Source organism: Salmo salar, chromosome 10, assembly GCF_965601325.2.
Source record: "Salmo salar chromosome 10, fSalSal1, whole genome shotgun sequence".
Taxonomy (NCBI): domain Eukaryota; kingdom Metazoa; phylum Chordata; class Actinopteri; order Salmoniformes; family Salmonidae; genus Salmo; species Salmo salar.
The window spans coordinates 105610870-105630293 of NC_138300.1; the positions used below are offsets into that span (position 1 = coordinate 105610870).

The following is a 19424-nucleotide window of genomic DNA, read 5'->3' on the forward strand; positions in this document are numbered from 1 at the left end:
GGAAAGAGGGAGAAGAGGAGAGGTGTGTGAGCTGAACAGATGTGTGTTTACCAGGGCCTGCATCAGCAGCATCTGCTGTGTTTTGCATGCCACGGAAGCAGTGAGGAGATTTGCATTACTGGTTTGATTTCATGAACGTGATCGTTGTGTTGGGTTAGCAGGGAGGGATGGAGTGCAGCTGGACCTCAGTGAGACCAGGGCAGTGGAATCATCAAAAGGTCCTGGATCGAGGAGGTGCTGCCGGAAACTGATCCAAGCATAACATCATCAGCTCTAATGGACCGGAACATGACACACACACACACACACACACACACACACACACACACACACACACACACACACACACAGATAGACACATACACACATAACCCCCCCACCCTGCCCACACACAGATAGACACATACACACATTACCCCCCCACACCTTCCCCCACACACACACACACACACACACACACACACACACACACACACACACACACAAATAGACACATATACACACACAAACCCCCTACACACACACACAGATAGACACATAGACACATACACACATAACCCCCCCCCCCTACAAACACACACAGATAGACACATACACACATAACCCCCCCCCCACACACACACACACACAGATAGACACATACACACACACAAACCCCCTCCACACACACACACACAGATAGACACATACACACACACACAAACCCCCTCCACACACACACACACACAGCTAAAGATGCAGGACTAATTGCTCTCTAATTTAAATAGGATGGTCCAAAGCTGACTGTTATAAAAACCCACAGTTCCATGACATCAAACGTGGCACACAGTCAACCATGGAAAAGAACATTGAGGCCGGCGCAGACCATTTCCCCATGATTGGTTGTTGTATCATATTCATTTCATGCTAAGCAGACGCTAATATTCCAGGGAGATTGGTAATGCATGGGAGGGGAGCGCTGCTGCTGTAACCTCTAGGAAGGACCTTGTGGGAGTAGAAGGTTCTGTGACCTGAGTGTTGGGAGCACTGGGGGCCAGAGGTGTCTGATACAGTATACTTATGCAAATAGAGGGCGTGTGTGTGTGTGTGTGTGTGTGTGTGTGTGTGTGTGTGTGTGTGTGTGTGTGTGTGTGTGTGGTGTGTGTGTGTGTGTGTGTGTGTGTGTGTGTGTGTGTGTGTGTGTGTGTGTGTGTGTGTGTGTGTGTGTGTGTGTGTGTGTGTGTGTGTGTGTGCTAATCAGAGAGCAAAGACCCCTAAATCTCTCTGGGGAAACCGGAAACTGTACACAGTTAGGGGAAGGGTGTCACATTAGTGTGTGTGTGTATGCAATAACAGCTTATCTTCAGCAACGGAAAGTTACAAAGTAACAAATAGCCGAGCTTATGTCAGCCAGAACCATAGTATCTATTTTGTCTGGTTAGTGTGTGTGTGTGTGTGTGTGTGTGTGTGTGTGTGTGTGTGTGTGTGTGTGTGTGTGTGTGTGTGTGTGGGCCTGGGTGTGTTTGCGCGTGTGTGTAAGCCTCTGCATCCCTCATTGTAAAGCTCCTTACCTCATACCTCTCTAAAGTGAAAGCCCATGCAGTTTGAAGAGGGAGTATTGTGCTGACTGACCCTGGCCCATAGCTCAGGTTCCCTCCTTTACTCCCCTCAGCACACAGTGTCCTGCCCAGTGCTATCTGCTCTGGCAACCCACAATAGATGGCCCAGCTCATTGTGTGTTGAGTGTGTAATATAACCCTCCTTCAGACTCGTTTGGGGGTGTTGTCTCGGTGTGTTGTCGTGATGTGTTGTCTTGGTGTGTTGTCGTGGTATGTTGTTTTGGTGTGTTGTTGTGGTATGTTGTCGTGTTGTGTTGTCATGTGTTTTCTTGGTGTGTTGTTGTGGTGTGTTGTCGGGGTGTGTTGTCTTGGTGTGTTGTCTTAGTGTGTTTTCTTGGTGTGTTGTTGTGTTGTGTTTTCTTGGTGTGTTGTCGTGGTGTGTTGTCGGGGTGTGTTGTCGGGGTGTGTTGTCTTGGTGTGTTTTCTTGGTGTGTTGTTGTGTTGTGTTTTCTTGGTGTGTTGTCGGGGTGTGTTGTCGTGGTGTGTTGTCGGGGTGTGTTGTTGTGGTGTGTTGTCGTGGTGTGTTGTTGTGTTGTGTTTTCTTGGTGTGTTGTCGTGGTGTGTTCCACCACTGCCCCAAGACCCCAATAACCACCCTGTGTATTTACTGAGCCCTCTCCTTGTTAGGTTCACTGGAGAGGCTACTGCTCTCTCTCTCTCTCTCTCTCTCTCTCTCTCTCTCTCTCTCTCTCTCTCTCTCTCTCTCTCTCTCTCTCTCTCTCTCTCTCTCTCTGTCTCTGTCTTTCTCTCTCTTCTTCAATCTCTCATTTGTACTGTCTTGTCTCTCTCTTTTGTTATCTAGATATCCCTGTGTCTGCCACCATGATAAAGCTTGGTCCCAGCTGTTTCTCACAATGTTAAACCTGCCATCTCTTTCACAAATAGACAAGTGAGGAAGGTCCGAGAAGAGAGAAGTCTGAGTCCCATGTGGCAAATGTGATCAGATTCCCTCCACTATCACTCCCCTCCCCTAGTCCCATAGAGCCCTGCTCTTAGCCCTGCTCTTATCCACGTTATCTGTTGTCCGGGCCTGTCCAGCAGGCTTCCAGCAAGGAGTTACTTCTCTGTCTCTCTCCCAGGCTGCCTTGGAGTCTGCGCTCCTCCGCTCCGCTCCTCTCCTCTCGCCCCGTTGTCATGACCACCACAGGCAGGGAACGCTGGGAACTCGGCAAGGATCAGCCTAAAGCTCAGAGAATTCTTGTCACGCCATTAAAATGTATCACTGATAATGTTTTATGACGAAGTAGTTGGTCTCTAGTGTGTGTGTATTTATGTTTGTGCGTGCGCGCGTGCATGTGTACATGTAGGCACATGCGTATGTGTTTGTGTGTGTCACAGTGAGTTTCCCTCATTGGGGACCGAGGCAGTCTGCGTAGTAATTGAAATGCTCATCAGAGACTTCAGCTCAGTGGACTGCATTATAATCTATCTGGTCTAGTGTAACAGAGCTCATGGTGAGTCCACAGTAAAAGGGATCATTTTCTAAATCGTTTGTCAGTCGTGGCATTCGTATAACTGAGACAGTGATTTTCTTCCTGTTCAGTGCTCACTCAGACCCAGTTATTTATCGGTGACAGTCGTGAAGTGGCCACTTGGCCCCTGTGTTTTGTAAAGGCCCAGAAGTCTAGGAACCTGGTAACCGGGCTCTGGGGTTTTTAACTGGCCTTTGCAAACGGCCCGGAGTCGGACGAGGGTTGCTCTGTGAATATATGTTGATTTTATTTTTCATGGCAGCATAATTGATTCCACATAGGGCCACTGTAACCAAGCCCCATCTTCTTCCCTAGATTACCCTCCCACTCTCCCCTCCCCCATATTTTATGCCAGAACCCAGACTCCCCAAGGTTTGGGCATCCCGATTTGCTCTTGCACGGCTATCAATCAATTAGCTCCGGCCCCCCCACGGTCAGCACTAAGATCAACAGCGTGACTGCCAGTTCCATATGAAGGAGAATCAAAGAAAACAAAGTCCTTCAACTTCTCTCAAAGCTTCTCTAAACAAGTGAGGTGTTTGCATTAAAGTCCTGAGAACTGGACTGAGATCAGTGTAAGATAACATATCAGGGAATGACAGGCTGATTGATTAGTTTATCTTGGGCGGGATGTTAAGACTGCTGCTGGCAATGTAATCTAATTAAGTTTGTTTTGGGAATGTTTTGAATAGTGGCCCAGTTTGCTGATGTCTTGGGAGGGTTAGCTGCTGCTCCTAACACTGAAGAAAAGGAATGTCACTCATTTGTTTGCTTCTCCCAGATGAGATCTTTCATTAAAGTTAGTGTTACATCAACACATTGTGTTATGACATGGGCTGGGATTTAATCCAACGCAGATTAACAACCTGCACACAGCAATAGACTTTTAAAAGCTATTTCCCCGACATTTACGGACATCATGTTCGCTGTAAACGCCAAGTTAGCTCAAGCAGAAAAGTAAATCTCAGTGCACAGGTCGTTTAGCTGCAATTGTTTGAATCTCTGTCATGGTCTTTTCCAGGTTAGATTCAATGTGCGGTCAGTTCCATAACTCATACAGGTGCCCCTTCTTGTACCATTGCTTACCTTACAGAAATACTCTGGCCTGTATCTAACCATGCTGCCTCTCTCTCTCCCTCCCTCTCTCTCTCCTCAGAGCTCCGGAGATCATCCTGGGCCTGCCCTTCTGTGAGGCCATCGACATGTGGTCCCTGGGCTGTGTCATCGCTGAGCTCTTCCTAGGCTGGCCCCTCTACCCGGGGGCCTCCGAGTACGACCAGGTAGGTCTGAGGGTCTGCCCATAGGGGGTGACAACCTGAAAGATAATGAGTGATGCCTAAATGAGAGAAAGCATCCAAGACAAGAGCTAGAAGAAGTTGTTTCTGAATGCTACAATAAACCGGAAATGTAAAAGAGTTCAGCCATTTCAATCAATCAAGGTGTGCATTTTGCAACAGTGGCATACTAAGAGTTATTACTGCTTTCACGTAGGATTTACAGTATTTTGCCTGTAGAAAGAATTGGGAAATGTTTATATGATCCCCTTACAAACAGGCCCATTTTGACCAGATTCTTGCCTGCATATGCCTTTTATATCTCCCGCATGCCGGCACACTGGTGATGAGTGGTAGTAGTGGTGTGCAGATGTGGGTTTAATAAATCCATTCAATATACACCATCAAAAATAAATCCAATATTCATTTGTTTAGACAGGTCCTAAGAAACATTCTAATTATAATAAAATTATAATAATCCACTTGTTAAACTCCATAACATGCTGGCTAAATGTTGTAATAAATGAGCCAACCAGACAAGATGATCAAGTGCAGCACTCACTTCAACGTAGCTAACATTTCCCCAGCCTAACCAATATCCAAACAAATATTCAGTGAAAACAACAATCTGACATTGATTGTCTGAAAGCAGTGAGATGGTGCTGTCCCAATCAAAACGGTGCTGAAATGCTAATCTAGTTGACCACACGCAGGTAGGCTATTGCTTAAAATGTACAGTATTACATAGATTGGTTGACTTTGGGAGTTTCAGTAAGCAACATTTTGATACATGCCTTCAATTGCGTTAGCCTACTTTATTCTAATATTTTTGTAATTCAGTTATATTTATTCCCACAGTAATTCCTTATGGATCCATCAAGTTGTGGTTCAGAAAACAGTGCATGCTTAGTGGTTGGCTGTGACATGAAGTGACGCCTCGCAAAGTTTAGAACTGGCAAGACAATGGTTAACTGGTTCTGCCTAGCAACCATCAAGAGTTTAAGAGCGTAGTGTGTGCCAATCCCACCTCAGCATTACAGCTACGTTTCATACTAAGCCGTAGGCAGAACTTTACCGGAATGATTACTAGGTCGTTAGGTGAAAATAAATGTTTCGGCTTTGATAGCGGCAATACCTTTCAGATAAGGAAAAGGCGGAAAAAAGTTGGCAGTATGGTAAAGTTGGCAGTATGGTAAAGTTGTCAGAAAAACGTCTTAGTATGAAAGGTGTATAAGAGTCACTAGTCCACTTCAGGACCAGTCCTAAGATATCACTAGAAGTCAATGTCACAATTTAGTGTAAATTAGAAGTCAGGGATGAGGGGAGAGCATCAATTTGAGAGCTTTGCAAATTAGAGTTGCTCTTAGATATGTTTCAGCACGGGTGAAAAAACCCCAGCTTGATTTGTTCTGAGAGATGGAGCAACACTCGCCCAAGGCTTTCCCACAGAGCCTAATGTGAGTTTGTTAAAGAGAAAGAGAGTGATAGAGAGAGAGAAGAGAGAGAGCGAGAGATGATGGAGAGAGAGATAGAGAGAGGAGAGGAGGAACAGAAAGTGAGAGAGAAAGATGAGCGGAACAGAGAGATGTGTTGCTCTGGAGCACCAGAGCGCTGCTAATTGGGGCGAGTGGCTCAGTGGCATCTGCTGGGATAAACAGAGAGGTTGCAGAGGGATCAGGAGCTGCCTGTCTGTCGGAGGAGACGAGACACCACACAGACACAAACAGAGACGCATGCATGCACACACACGCACTCACACACAGGCCTCATTCCCATCACTCACATAACAGGACTAACCATACACAGTACACACAGGAACCCAGGCAGCATCTGATACTGCCTGACATCAGATCTCTCCAGGTGTTTTTCTTGGGTAGGTCTTCTGGTCGGTGAAAACTCATGGCCAGTAATAAATCACAGTTAGGGCAGAGTTTTTCCTGACCACATGACCTCACCAGGTTGACCCTGCTGTGAAAATGTGTCACATCTAATGCATAACACAACCTTGTCACACACTGCCATTTTATTAATAATGGATGATACTGCATCAGTATGGGTCTAGGCATATTCCCTCTGCAGTGAACATATTGGGGAGTTAGGATTATTGTAACATAATCACCCCAATGATTTCTGCCAGCAATGATTTTCTAACTCTCACTAAGATTTTCAGTGAAATCAGTTTGCCTCAAAAGGGCAAAACAATATCCAATTAATCGTGCCTTATTTTGCATGTCTTCATTTTAATGCTGTTTGGCTGATTGTGTGAAACTCTGAATGCATGGTTGATGTGTTATTTGATATTTGTCCTCCTGTAGATCCGATACATCTCTCAGACACAGGGGCTGCCTGCGGAGTACCTCCTGAGTGCAGGGACTAAGACTACCAGATTCTTCAACAGAGACACAGACTCTACCAACTACCCCCTGTGGAGGCTGAAGGTAGGCCTGTAGAACACACACACACACACACACACACACACACACACACACACACACACACACACACACACACACACACACACACACACACACACACACACACACACACCTCTATGCAGGGACTCAGTGGAGCTGGCCTGTTTTTTCCTCGATAACTGGGTAACATTTCTTGTGTCATGTGGCAGATCTGTAGACATAGTTTTGTATTGCACGTCCTGACTCCACAATACTAATATCTCAGCTGGATATAGCTATATTCACCGCTCCACTGCACTTAGTGATGTTCTCTTCCAAGATTGATCAGGTCTCAACACAAGTGTGTCTTAAATGGCACCTTAGTGCCTATAAAGTGCACAATTTTTTACCCTGTTCTAAGGTAGTGCACTATATAGGGAATAGGGTAGGGGTGCACGACGTTGGCAAATAATCTAATTGCGTTTTTTTACCAGATATTGCGAAATTAAATGTGTGTTCAGATTCTATAGTTGGTGTTGTTTGGCATGGTACAGTAGAAGTTGTTGTGACGGGGTAGAAACCAAAGTGTTAGTCAGAGTTTCCCAGGGAACCCTTATTACATTTGAATGTTACATTCACGGCGTAAAAAAAATGTGCAGTCTCTTGCGATGTGGATATTGCACATGTCAATATTGCAATTTCAATTCAAATGTCATTATTTGTGAAGCCCTAGAATAGTGTACCATTTAGGACACGTCTTAGTTCTTATCCGTACAAAATGACGCACAACAATACCACATTGACATCCAATAATGTAGCGTGTTCCTTGCATACTAATGTTGACCTTTCAGTAAGTTTGGATGATAACAACCTGTCTGTTTTCAAGTGTGTTTGTGTGTACGTGTGTGTGCGAACGTGTATGTGTGTGTGTGCATGTGTGCTCTCAAGTTATACAAGAGCCTGTCACAGACAAGTTAATGCTTTGTATATTATAACACGGCTGCAACTGCATCTTTTTCCATGGTTGTTGGCATGTGGAAAATCGAATGGCTAGCAACCAACAACTGTTTCCCCTTCACTGAGTCAGACACAGGGATAGGTTTGTCAGAGTGATGGCTAAGCTTCACTTCGATCTTGGCTTGCCGTGTTTTTCCATTTGACAGCAACAGTGAACATTATGATACTGTAATACTACAGTGTGTTTTGTCAGAGAGTTTTCCTCTGCTAATAGGTCTGTAAGATTATTGTGGGTGTGTATGTGTATTTGTGTGTTTCCATGCGTATATGTGTGTCCCTGCCTGTGTGTGTGTGTGTGTGAGCACAGATGTGTGTGTATTCCACCACGCCAGCCCTGCTCCCTGGACATGGCTGTTTGATTAGTGTTTGTGTGTTACCCCAGGGTTGCTAAAAGGGCAAGCTCAATCCTCCTAGCTTGCTCAGTCCTGCCAGGTTGCGCAGTGCTGCTAACTTGCTCATTCCTGCTAGCTAGCGCAGTCCTGTTAGCTTGCTCAGTGCTGCCAACTTGCTCATTCCTGCTAGCTAGCGCAGTCCTGTTAGCTTGCTCAGTGCTGCCAACTTGCTCATTCCTGCTAGCTAGCTCAGTCCTGTTAGCTTGCTCAGTGCTGCCAACTTGCTCATTCCTGCTAGCTAGCTCAGTCCTGCTAGCTAGCTCAGTCCTGCCAGCTTGCTCAGTGCTGCCAACTTGCTCATTCCTGCTAGCTAGCTCAGTCCTGCTAGCTAGCTCAGTCCTGCCAGCTTGCTCAGTGCTGCCAACTTGCTCATTCCTGCTAGCTAGCTCAGTCCTGCTAGCTAGCTCAGTCCTGCCAGCTTGCTCAGTGCTGCCAACTTGCTCATTCCTGCTAGCTCGCTCAGTCCTGCTAGCTTGCTCAGTGCTGCCAACTTGCTCATTCCTGCTAGCTAGCTCAGTCCTGCCAGCTTGCTCAGTGCTGCCAACTTTCTCATTCCTGCTAGCTAGCTCAGTCCTGCTAGCTAGCTCAGTCCTGCCAGCTTGCTCAGTGCTGCCAACTTGCTCATTCCTGCTAGCTAGCTCAGTCCTGCTAGCTAGCTCAGTGCAGCTAACTTGCTCATTCCTGCTAGCTTGCACAGTCCTGCTAGCTAGCTCAGTCCTGCTAGCTAGCTCAGTGCTGCTAACTTGCTCAGTCCTGCTAGCTAGCTCAGTCCTGCTGCTGGTTAACATGAATCTGTAATGAGGAAAATGTAAATATTTTCAGAGACTAGAGGAACTCTGATTGGAACTGAATGGAACATCTGCTTCTTGTCTTCTCTCCACAGACACCAGAGGACCATGAGGGAGAGACGGTGATCAAGTCCAAGGAGGCCCGGAAGTACATCTTTAACTGCCTGGATGATATGGCTCAGGTTCAGAGCACTGTATATACAATACACACACACACACACACACACACACACACACACACACACACACACACACACACACACACACACACACACACACACACACACACACACACACACACACACACACACCCTCAGGCAGCAGACACCCCAATGCATATGCAGTTAGTCTCAGAGGGAAATGAAAGCAGCTGCACTCTGACCGAAACCCTTCCTCATTTCTGATTCTTCTTTTCTTTTTTCTTCTTAATAAATGACAGACCAATACCTGAGTCGAGCATGTGGTCAACTCGGTCACAGTCTTTGATGTGTGTAGTTTGCTTTCTTATTTAAGCTGGGTAGAATGTTGTGGCCATCCCCTAATTGGATGCATCAGTGTAGAACATGTACACAACATGACAGAGAAGGCTAGAGGAGCTGCAGTGTGGGAACCCAGAGAGTGTTGTGTCTATGACTCAGCGGGTTAGCCTTTAGCCCTATGCTAGGTTGTATTCATTTGTAAAAACAAAATAGGTGTTTCTTGTTGGACAAGTCCAGGTAGTCCCAGCCTGTTTCAGTCCGGTTTCTTCTGTTTGGTGCCTAATGTACATGACCCTGCTCTCACCAGCCAAGGTTTACAGAGGGAAAACTTGTGGGAACCCATTTGTTTGATAAAGCAAAGAGAGGACACATTACAATGTTAAGTAACCAGAAAGTGACTCATACCCAACCCTGGTGTGGAAAGCCCTGTCAACAGACAGCTTATATGTTATGTCACTCGTCTCATAACTTGTCTCCTCTCCCTAATGCTCATTCTGATCATGGTGGGAAAGTTGACACAGACCTATACACATTTTGCAGATTATGATGATATGATAGTGTCTCTGTCCATATTTTATTCTTACTGTCACCCGCCCAAACATACTCGTTTTTCCAGCACACATACAGTACATACCGGTAATGACGCATGGAAACCCTGATACATTTCCCAGGCATGTAAAATGTCTTGTTTCTTCAAGGGAGGATAAGGAGCTGTCAATGTACATGACCATATAAGTCAGGTAATATGACTGAGGTCTGCGATATGAATGCAGTTTCCTCCACACACCTACACACCTACACACACACACACACACACACACACACACACACACCTACACACACACACACACACACACACACACACACACACACACACACACACACACACACACACACACACACACACACACACACACACACACACACACAGACAGACAACACACAACACGCACACAGTCTGGCACATAAAGCCCCTGGGATCCTCCAACGCATGCAAACCTACACGTGTTCACTTCACTGTTGTCCCATCTGGACTATTAGAGTTGACCTGTGCCCAGCCAGAGTGCTCCAGGTCTGGCATAGCATGCATAGTGTGCAGCCACATAGGCAGCGGTGCTCAGTGAAGTTTGTGCCTCTGCCTGAGCTAGTTTAGGAGGCCATACCTCCAAGCTGCTCCTACTCCCAGACACAAAACAGTGGTCTAATGAAATCAACATGCACAGCCAGATCACCAGGGTCAGCACTCACTCTGAGCCTCTCTGACCCATACTACGCTTACACACACACACGCTCACACACCACACACACACACACACACACACACACACACACGGACGGACGGACGGACACGGACGGACGGACGGACGGACGGACGGACGGACGGACAGACAGACAGACATGCATGCAAGCGCACACACACTGACACACAAGGTTACTGAAAGAAACAGAGTAGACTGAGAGCCAGTACTAATGAGGAGAAAATCTCAGCCTCAGAATCCAGGGCTAGATAAATAAATAAGCAGTATGGACATCTGTCTTCATTTGTATAATGGACGATAGCTGAAGGCACAGAGGGACTGGAGAGAGAGATTTGGGTCAGTTACCGGGACGTCTGCCCATGTTGAGATTGTTGTTGCCTCCACACTGTCGTGGGAAATGTGGGGAGAACTTAAAGTTCTGGAGGATCCATCTCCGATCCCTTTTTAGGACCAGATGAACTGAATGGAGTCTGATGGAGGTCTAAAGAGAAATAGGGAGGGCAAGACATCTGGGTGGTGAGTACATTTTAACCACACCAGTTTGATAGCAGATGTGTCTCTGAAGCAGTGGTGGAAAAAGTACCCAATTGTCATACTTGAGTAAAAGTAAGGATACCTTAATAGAAAATGACTAAATTAAAAGTGAAAGTCACCCTGTAAAATACATGCATTTACAGACACTCGTCATTTTTTAAATAATGGTGCCGGAGGGGATAGCTGCCGTTTTACGGGCTCCTAACCAACTGTGCTATTTTATTTTTTTGCGTTGTTTGTAACTTACTTTGTTCATAATGTTGCTGCTACCATCTCTTATGACCGAAAACTGGATGAAGATGTTTTCTTTAATGAGTCCAACACAAAGGATATACTGCTTCTCCGAGACCAGGTCCAAATCCCTGCCACGCTGATCCTCAACACTGGGGTCGTTCAGGGGTGCGTGCTTAGTCCCCTCCTGTACTCCCTGTTCACCCACAACTGCGTGGCCAAGCGCGACTCCAACACCGTCATTAAGTATGCTGGTGTCCCTGGTGTCCACATCCCCAACAAACTATTATGGTCCAAACACTCAGGAGACATGGGTCCCCAGATCCTCAAAACGTTGCACCATCGAGAGCATCCTGACCAGTTGCGTCTTAATGGTATGGCAACTGCTCGGCATCTGACCATAAGGCGCTACAGAGGGTAGTGCGTACGGGCCAGTACATCAATGGGGCCAAGCTTCCTGCCATCCAGGACCTATATACTAGTCGGTGTCAGAGGAAAGCCCAAAAAATTGTCTAAGACTCCAGTCACCCAAGTCATAGACTGTTGTCTCTGCTACTGCACGGCAAGTGGTACCGGAGCGCCAAGTCTAGGACCAAAAGGCTCCTTAAAAGAGTCTACCCCCAAACCACAAGACAGCTGAACAGTTGATCAAATGGCTACCCGGACTATTTAGATTGCCCCCCCCCCCCCCTTTTGTTTTTCCACTGCTGTTACTCGTTGTTTATTATCTTTGCATAGTCACTTTACCCCTACCTACATGTACAAATTCCCTCGACTAACCTGTACCCCCGCACATTGACTTGTATGTACCCCCTATATATAGCCTCGTTATTGTTATTTTATTGTGTTACTTTTTATAATTTCTTTTACTTTAGTTAATTTAGTAAATATTTTCTTAACTCTTTCTTGAACTGCATTGTTGGTTAAGGGCTTGTAAGTAAGCATTTCACGGTAAGGTCTACACTTGTTGTATTTGGCGCATGTGACAAATACAATTTGATTTGATTTGAATATAGGACTATACTCAATGTTTTTGCTTTTTGTTGTTGCGGCAGGATAAAGAGAAGTGATGATTATGCTAAAAGTCTTCTACTGCTTTGCTGCTCTTGAACTTCATTATCAAGCACACTCCTATGGAAGCATTGCTGTCTCTGCATTTAATCAATGCACTACAATACCTATGCATGGTATTCTCTGTAACATTAAAATACGTACATTTCTACTGTGCTACAGTGTTAGTATGGAGTTAGATTGCCGCGGCAGACATACACAGGCGAGGCAACACATTTGCAATCCGACCGAGCGCATTTCCCAAAGTCATCTTTCCCTCTTAGAGGACAGTGTGATTATTTCGTCACCTCATTCCAGAGATTATTCCTTTATCACGCCAAGTGATGATGTGCGAGGCAGGGAGGGGTTAGGGACAGGGCCTGAATAACTTGAACGAGAACTGAATCAGATTGGTTGGCGTTTACTGGCTGTACATCAGATAGTCCCTGTAGCAGGGCTACAGAGATAAGCCGTGTGTCTTTATGAAAAACGAGCCCACTATCTTGTCATGGTAATCCCAATAAACAGCATGCCTATCCCTGACCCTGTCTGTGTCCCTGTCCCCCAGACATAGATATGCCACTGAAGGCTGTGGGCTGCTCTATATCAGCCTCTGTCTCAGTCTCAGTCTCTGGCCCCTCAGCCTGTGACTCTTCCTCTACCTCTCTCTGCTTCTGCCTCAGCCCCTGACTCTACCTCTCTATCTCTCTCTGCCCCTGCCGTTGCCTCTTCCTCTACCTCTCTCTCTGCCTCTACCTCACTCTCTGCCTCTACCCCCCCTCTGTCTCTACCCCCCTCAGTCTCTACCTCTCTATGAGCCTCTACCTCTCCCTCTACCTCTCTCTCAGCCTCTACCTATCTCTCAGCCTCTACCTCTTTCTGACTCTACATCTCTCTCTACCTATCTCTCTACCTCTACCTCTCTCTCTACCTGTCTCATCCTCTACATCTCTCTCAGCCTCAACCTCTACCTCTCTACCTCTACCTCACTCTCTGCCTCTACCTCTCTCTCTCAGCCTATACCTCTCTCTCTGCCTCTGCCTCTACCTCTCGCTCTACATCTACCTCTCTGTCAGCCTCTACCGCCCTCTCAGCCTCTACCTCTCTCTTTACCTATCTCTCAGCCTCTACCTCCCTCTTTACCTCTGTCTCTACCTTTCTCTCAGCCTCTACCTCTCTCTCTACCTCTACCTCTCTCTCTACATCTACCTCTCTCTCAGCATCTACCTTTCTCTCTGTCTCTACCTATCTCTCAGCCTCTACCTCTCTCTCTACCTCTCTCTTTGTGTCTACCTCTGTCCCTGCCTCTGTCTCTAAACACTGCTAACTTTCCACCCAAGGAGATTTCTGCTGCACTGCTGTCCAGTATTTCTCCAAAAACCTCAACCGGAATGGTTAGGACAGATGAACCAACATTATGTTTCCCGAAAGCAGGCTCCCAGAAGTAATCCAAAATATTTAAATAAAGTTATTTTTGTGTTTATTTTCACTTCTCGGGCAGTAGATAAAACTCTCTGTGACGGCGCCAGTGGAAGTTAAGTTGCCCCACTCTGCTGTGAATACCAGTGAAATGTTTGTAATGTCAGTAAGGTGCATGGTTATCACTTTGTCCTGTGACACTGATGTCGACACCCATTACTGTATGTGTTTTTTAATAGTTCTATAAAAAAAACTGCAGTGTTTTTCCTGTTGTTTGCAGCAACAGTACAGCACAACACTCAGGCTGCCTCTGAAATGGCACCCTTTTCACTATATAGTGCATTACTTTTGACCAGGCCCCATAGGGCTTTAGTCAAAAGTAGTGCACTATATACATAATAGGGTGGCAAAAGAAGTGTACTATAAAGGGATTATAGGGTGTCATTTGCAAAAGACCCTCTGCAGACTTTGAAATGCTAATTAAAAGTGTATGTGTGTTGGGTCTGTTTGCAGGTGAATATGACATCAGATCTGGAGGGCAGTGACATGCTGGCGGAGAAGGCAGACCGTAGAGAGTTCATCGACTTGTTGACCAAGATGCTTACGATCGACGCGGACAAACGGATCACCCCCATCGAGACCCTCAATCACCCCTTCGTAACCATGACCCACCTCCTTGACTTCCCCCACAGCACACAGTACGTCTAGAGATCCCCTCACATTTCTCATTTAGATAGTTAGCTGTTAGCTGGGAGGAACAGATTATCTGGAGAAAGTCATAACTGATAAATATTTAACTGAGGCACATGTAACTCTCTCTCTCTCCCTCCCTCTCTCCCCCTCCCTCTCTTCACAGTGTCAAGTCCTGCTTCCAGAACATGGACATCTGTAAGCGTCGTGTGGGCATGTACGACACAGTCAACCAGAGCAAGACCCCTTTCATCACCCACGTGGCCCCCAGCACCTCCACCAACCTCACCATGACCTTCAACAACCAGCTCAACACTGTGCACAACCAGGTACCTACCATACACAGTGTTGATGGTTTTACTCAACACACTCCTCACCATTCATACCCAGATTGTACCATCAGCTACTGTTGGTGGTGACTGCTACCAGCATAGTGTACTGTCTGCAGTGCTGTGACCAGCACTATCCATAACATGGTCATGTAACACACTTTTTCAGTACTAGATTCATATCAGTGTGTAGCGTGTGTACCACTACCAGTGTGTAATATAAGCACTAGATGGCTTGGTTAGTGTGTTTTTTCAGTACTAGATTCATATCAGTGTGTAGTGTGTGTACCACTACCAGTGTGTAATATAACCACTAGATGGCTTGGTTAGTGTGTTTTTTCAGTACTAGATTCATATCAGTGTGTAATATAACCACTAGATTGCTTGGTTAGTGTGTTTCTTCAGGCCAACATGGCACATAGCACAGTACACCCAATCAGCCCACATCACTTTATTTGAAAGCAAGGCATTGGCCACACTCCTTAGTAGAACGCTAAAGCAGTATATTGAGGCCACGACAGCCTGGTTATCTGTCTGTCTGTCTGTCTCTGTCTGTCTGTCTGTCTGTCTGTCTGTCTGTCTGTCTGTCTGTCTGTCTGTCTGTCTGTCTGTCTGTCTGTCTGTCTGTCTGTCTGTCTGTCTGTCTGTCTGTCTGTCTGTCTGTCTGTCTGTCTGTCTGTCTGTCCCTCAGGCCCAGTGGGGGCTGTCACAAACTGCTGATGAGATCCATGACAACCTTATACTTCCTGCTTGCCTTGCAGTTTAGCGCTTTTCAGGCCTTAAGAATCCCACCAGCAGGCTTCCTCCTCTTCCTCTCCTCCTCCTGTTTCTCTCCATTTTGCCTTTGGTCATTAGCACGTCATGCTACTGTAGGGCTGTGTGGGTTGACTGTGACGCTAAATTGCTGACTTTTGCTTCTGCCGGAATCATGAAATGATTGCATGCTAAAGTTTTTTCAGATTGTGCTGAATTAGAATTTGGGAGGGATGGTAAACAGTGTTCTTTTTATATATTTGTTTCTATACATTTCTCCCCCTACCCTACCATCCCTACCCTAATTGGAGTAAACTAACAGACAACAATACTTCTACTGCTACTTACAGCTATTTCACTAACATCTACAGTACCTGTAGTTAAATAACTTTCTTCAAGTGCTAGAGTTTCAGCCACAGTGGCCAATCCACCATTCATTCTGATCTTAACGCCAACCCTCCGATGTGCACAGATTAACCCGTCTTTCCCAGTATAATGCCATTTAGCTATTTCCTTTTGCAATACAACCCTCTATTTTACTATGATGTTACACATACAGTAGAGAGGTCCTGAACCTCCCTATGTGTAACATTTCTACTGAAATTTTACAAATAGGTGTTCTTTATCACCAAACATACTATATCGACTGTTACAGAACCCACTCTGTGCAGAATGAGGTAAAACTAGACTTCACTATATAATTTAAATGGATTAACGTAATGTTTTCTCTGAGCACCTTGGTTCAGGGCGATATAGGCAGTGCTACGTTAGTGATTTATTTAGCTGGGGAACATTTAAACGTCTTAGAGTTTATTTGTTTGCAGGCTCTCTCGTTGTTGTGCATGATGAATGCCACACTGGCATATTGATTATCTCCAACGGTGCTCATCGAGCTCGCTAAGAAGTGCAAAATGAAAAATGAACATGCCGTCTCTGAATTTTCAACCACGCAGGCTTAATGAAAAGACAGTAATTAGTCTGGGTGTTGTCGAATACATTTTATTTGAGTTAAGACTTGAGAGCACTGCGTGTCTTTAAAAGCATTTGTTCATATCAAGGCCGTCTTTAAGCCTTACTCAGGCCTCATTGATGGTCTCCCCATGTCCAGGGTAGTATTCTTGAGGCATCAAATGGAAGAAAAACAGACTGAAACAGGGAGGGACTACCTAAACTTATCCAACAAGAATATTAGTTTGCAATGATTTACCCTAATAAATACAGCCCAGGGTTTTACAACTTATATTTCAAGTGCCTGACACCTTAGAATTATGGCTGCTAAATAAGGATAGCGATGTGGAGTCAATATAGTGAAACCGAGAGACAAAATGTCGGTTTGCCCCGTAACTACTCATTATTAAACTGTTAAGCAACATTTCAATTTTAAGAGCATTTCATAAGCATGATTCTTTCACTTTGGAAGCCTCTCTCTATGTTGACCCTTCTCAGAGATAATTGCTTGTCTTGAGTACTGGGTCCAGGATGATTTGGGTGCGTTGAGACATATTGTTGTGTAGCTACGAGAAAGACACTGGAGGGAAAAGGATCGCTGTCACTCGTCTCCATATCACCCTTTCATCTAACCTTACCAGGGCCAATATTCACAAAGAGTCTGAGAGTGTTGATCTGGGATCAGTTTTGTATTTTATGTCATAAGGAATAAGATTATGTGGACAGGGAGGACCTGGTCAAATCAAGTCAAATTTTATTGGTCACATACACACATTTAGCAGATGATATTGCGGGTGTAGTGAAATGCTTGTATTCCTAGCCCCAACAGTGCAATAATATCTAACAAATCATAACAATACACACAAATCTAAAGTAAAATAATGGCGTTAAGAAATATATCAATATTAGGACGAGCAATGTCGGAGTGGCATTGACTAAAATACAGTAGAATAATATACAGTATATACATACAGTTGAAGTCGGAAGTTTGCATACATTTAGGTTGGAGTCATTAAAAGTCGTTTTTCAACCACTCCAGTCATTTCCTGTTAACAAACTATAGTTTTGGCAAGTCAGTTAGGACATCTTCTTTTTGCATGACACAAGTCATTTTTCCAACAATTGTTTACAGACAGATTATTTCACTTATAATTTCCTGTATCACAATTCCAGTGGGTCAGAAGTTTACATACACTAAGTTGACTGTGCCTTTAAACTGCTTGGAAAATTCCAGAAAATGAAGTCATGGCTTTAGAAGCTTCTGATAGGCTAATTGACATAATTTGAGTCAATTGGAGGTGTACCTGTGGATGTATTTCAAGGCCTATCTTCAAATTCAGTGCCTCTTTGCTTGACATCATGGGAAAATCTAAATAAATCAGCCAAGACCTCAGAAAAATAATTGCAGACCTCCACAAGTCTGGTTCATTCTTGGGAGCAATTTCCAATCGCCTGAAGGTACCACGTTCATCTGTACAAACAATAGTACGCAAGTATAAACACCATGGGACCACGCAGCCATCATACCGCTCAGGAAGGAGACACGTTCTGTCTCCTAAAGATTAACATACTTTGGTGTGAAAAGTGCAAATAAATCCCAGAACAACAGCAAAGGACCTTGTGAAGATGCTAGAGGAAACAGGTACAAAAGAATCTATATCCACAGTAAAACGAGTCCTATATCAACATAACCTGAAAGGCTGCTCAGCAAGGAAGAAGCCACCGCTCCAAAACCGCCATTAAAAAAGCCAGACTACGGTTTGCAACTGCACATGGAGACAAAGATCGTACTTTTTGGAGAATTGTCCTCTCGTCTGAGGAAACAACAATAGAACTGTTTGGCCATAATGACCATCGTTATGTTTGGAGGAGAAAGGGGGAGGCTTGCAAGCCGAAGAGCAACCGTGAAGCACGGGGGTGGCAGCATCATGTTGTAGGGATGCTTTTCTGCAGGAGGGACTGTTGCACTTCACAAAATAGATTGCATCATGAGGTAGGAAAATGATGTGGATATATTGAAGCAACATCTCAAGACATCAGTCAGGAAGTTAAAGCTTGGTCGCAAATGGGTCTTCCAAATGGACAATGACCCCAAGCATACTTCCAAAGTTGTGGCAAAATGGCTTAAGGACAACAAAGTCAAGATATTGGAGTGGCCGTCACAAAGCCCTGACCTCAATCCCATAGAAAATTTGTGGGCAGAACTGAAAAAGCGTGTGCGAGCAAAGAGGCCTACAAACCTGACTCAGTTACACCAGCCCTGTCAGGATGAATGGGCCAAAATTCACCCAACTTATTGTGGGAAGCTTGTGGAAGGCTACCTGAAACGTTTGACCCAGTTAAAAAATGTAAAGGCAATGCTACCAAATACTAATTAAGTGTATGTAAACTTCTGACCCACTGGGAATGTGATGAAAGAAATAAAAGCTGAAATAAATCATTCTTTCTACTATTATTCTGACATTTCACATTCTTAAAATAAAGTGGTGATCCTAACTGACCTAAGACAGTGAATTGTTACTAGGATTAAATGTCAGAAATTGTGAAAAGCTGAGTTTAAATGTATTTGGCTAAGGTGTATGTAAACTTCCAACTTCAACTGTATGAAATGAGTAAAGCAGTATGTAAACATTATTAAAGTGACCAGTGTTCCATTATTAAAGTGACCAGTGATTCCATGTCTATGTATATGGGGCAGCAGCCTCTAAGGTGCAGGGTTGAGTAACCGGGTGGTAGCCGGCTAGAAACTGTTGTTCAGTCTCTTGGTCCCAACTTTGATGCACCTGTACTGACCTTGC

General features: G+C 45.0%; 1 protein-coding gene across 5 annotated transcripts in view; it reads left to right on the plus strand.

Moving 5' to 3' along the window:
* The window catches only part of LOC106561392 (homeodomain-interacting protein kinase 2), a 143295-nt gene that overhangs the window by 105062 nt on the left and 18809 nt on the right, over positions 1–19424 (plus strand). For all 5 annotated transcript variants that reach the window (XM_014125322.3, XM_082957319.1, XM_082957320.1 and 2 more), the window contains exons 3-7: positions 4227–4350; positions 6660–6782; positions 9030–9116; positions 14420–14604; positions 14763–14925. In XM_014125322.3, coding sequence (XP_013980797.1) covers positions 4227–4350; positions 6660–6782; positions 9030–9116; positions 14420–14604; positions 14763–14925 — 682 coding nt within the window. The remainder of the gene's footprint in view (positions 1–4226; positions 4351–6659; positions 6783–9029; positions 9117–14419; positions 14605–14762; positions 14926–19424) is intronic.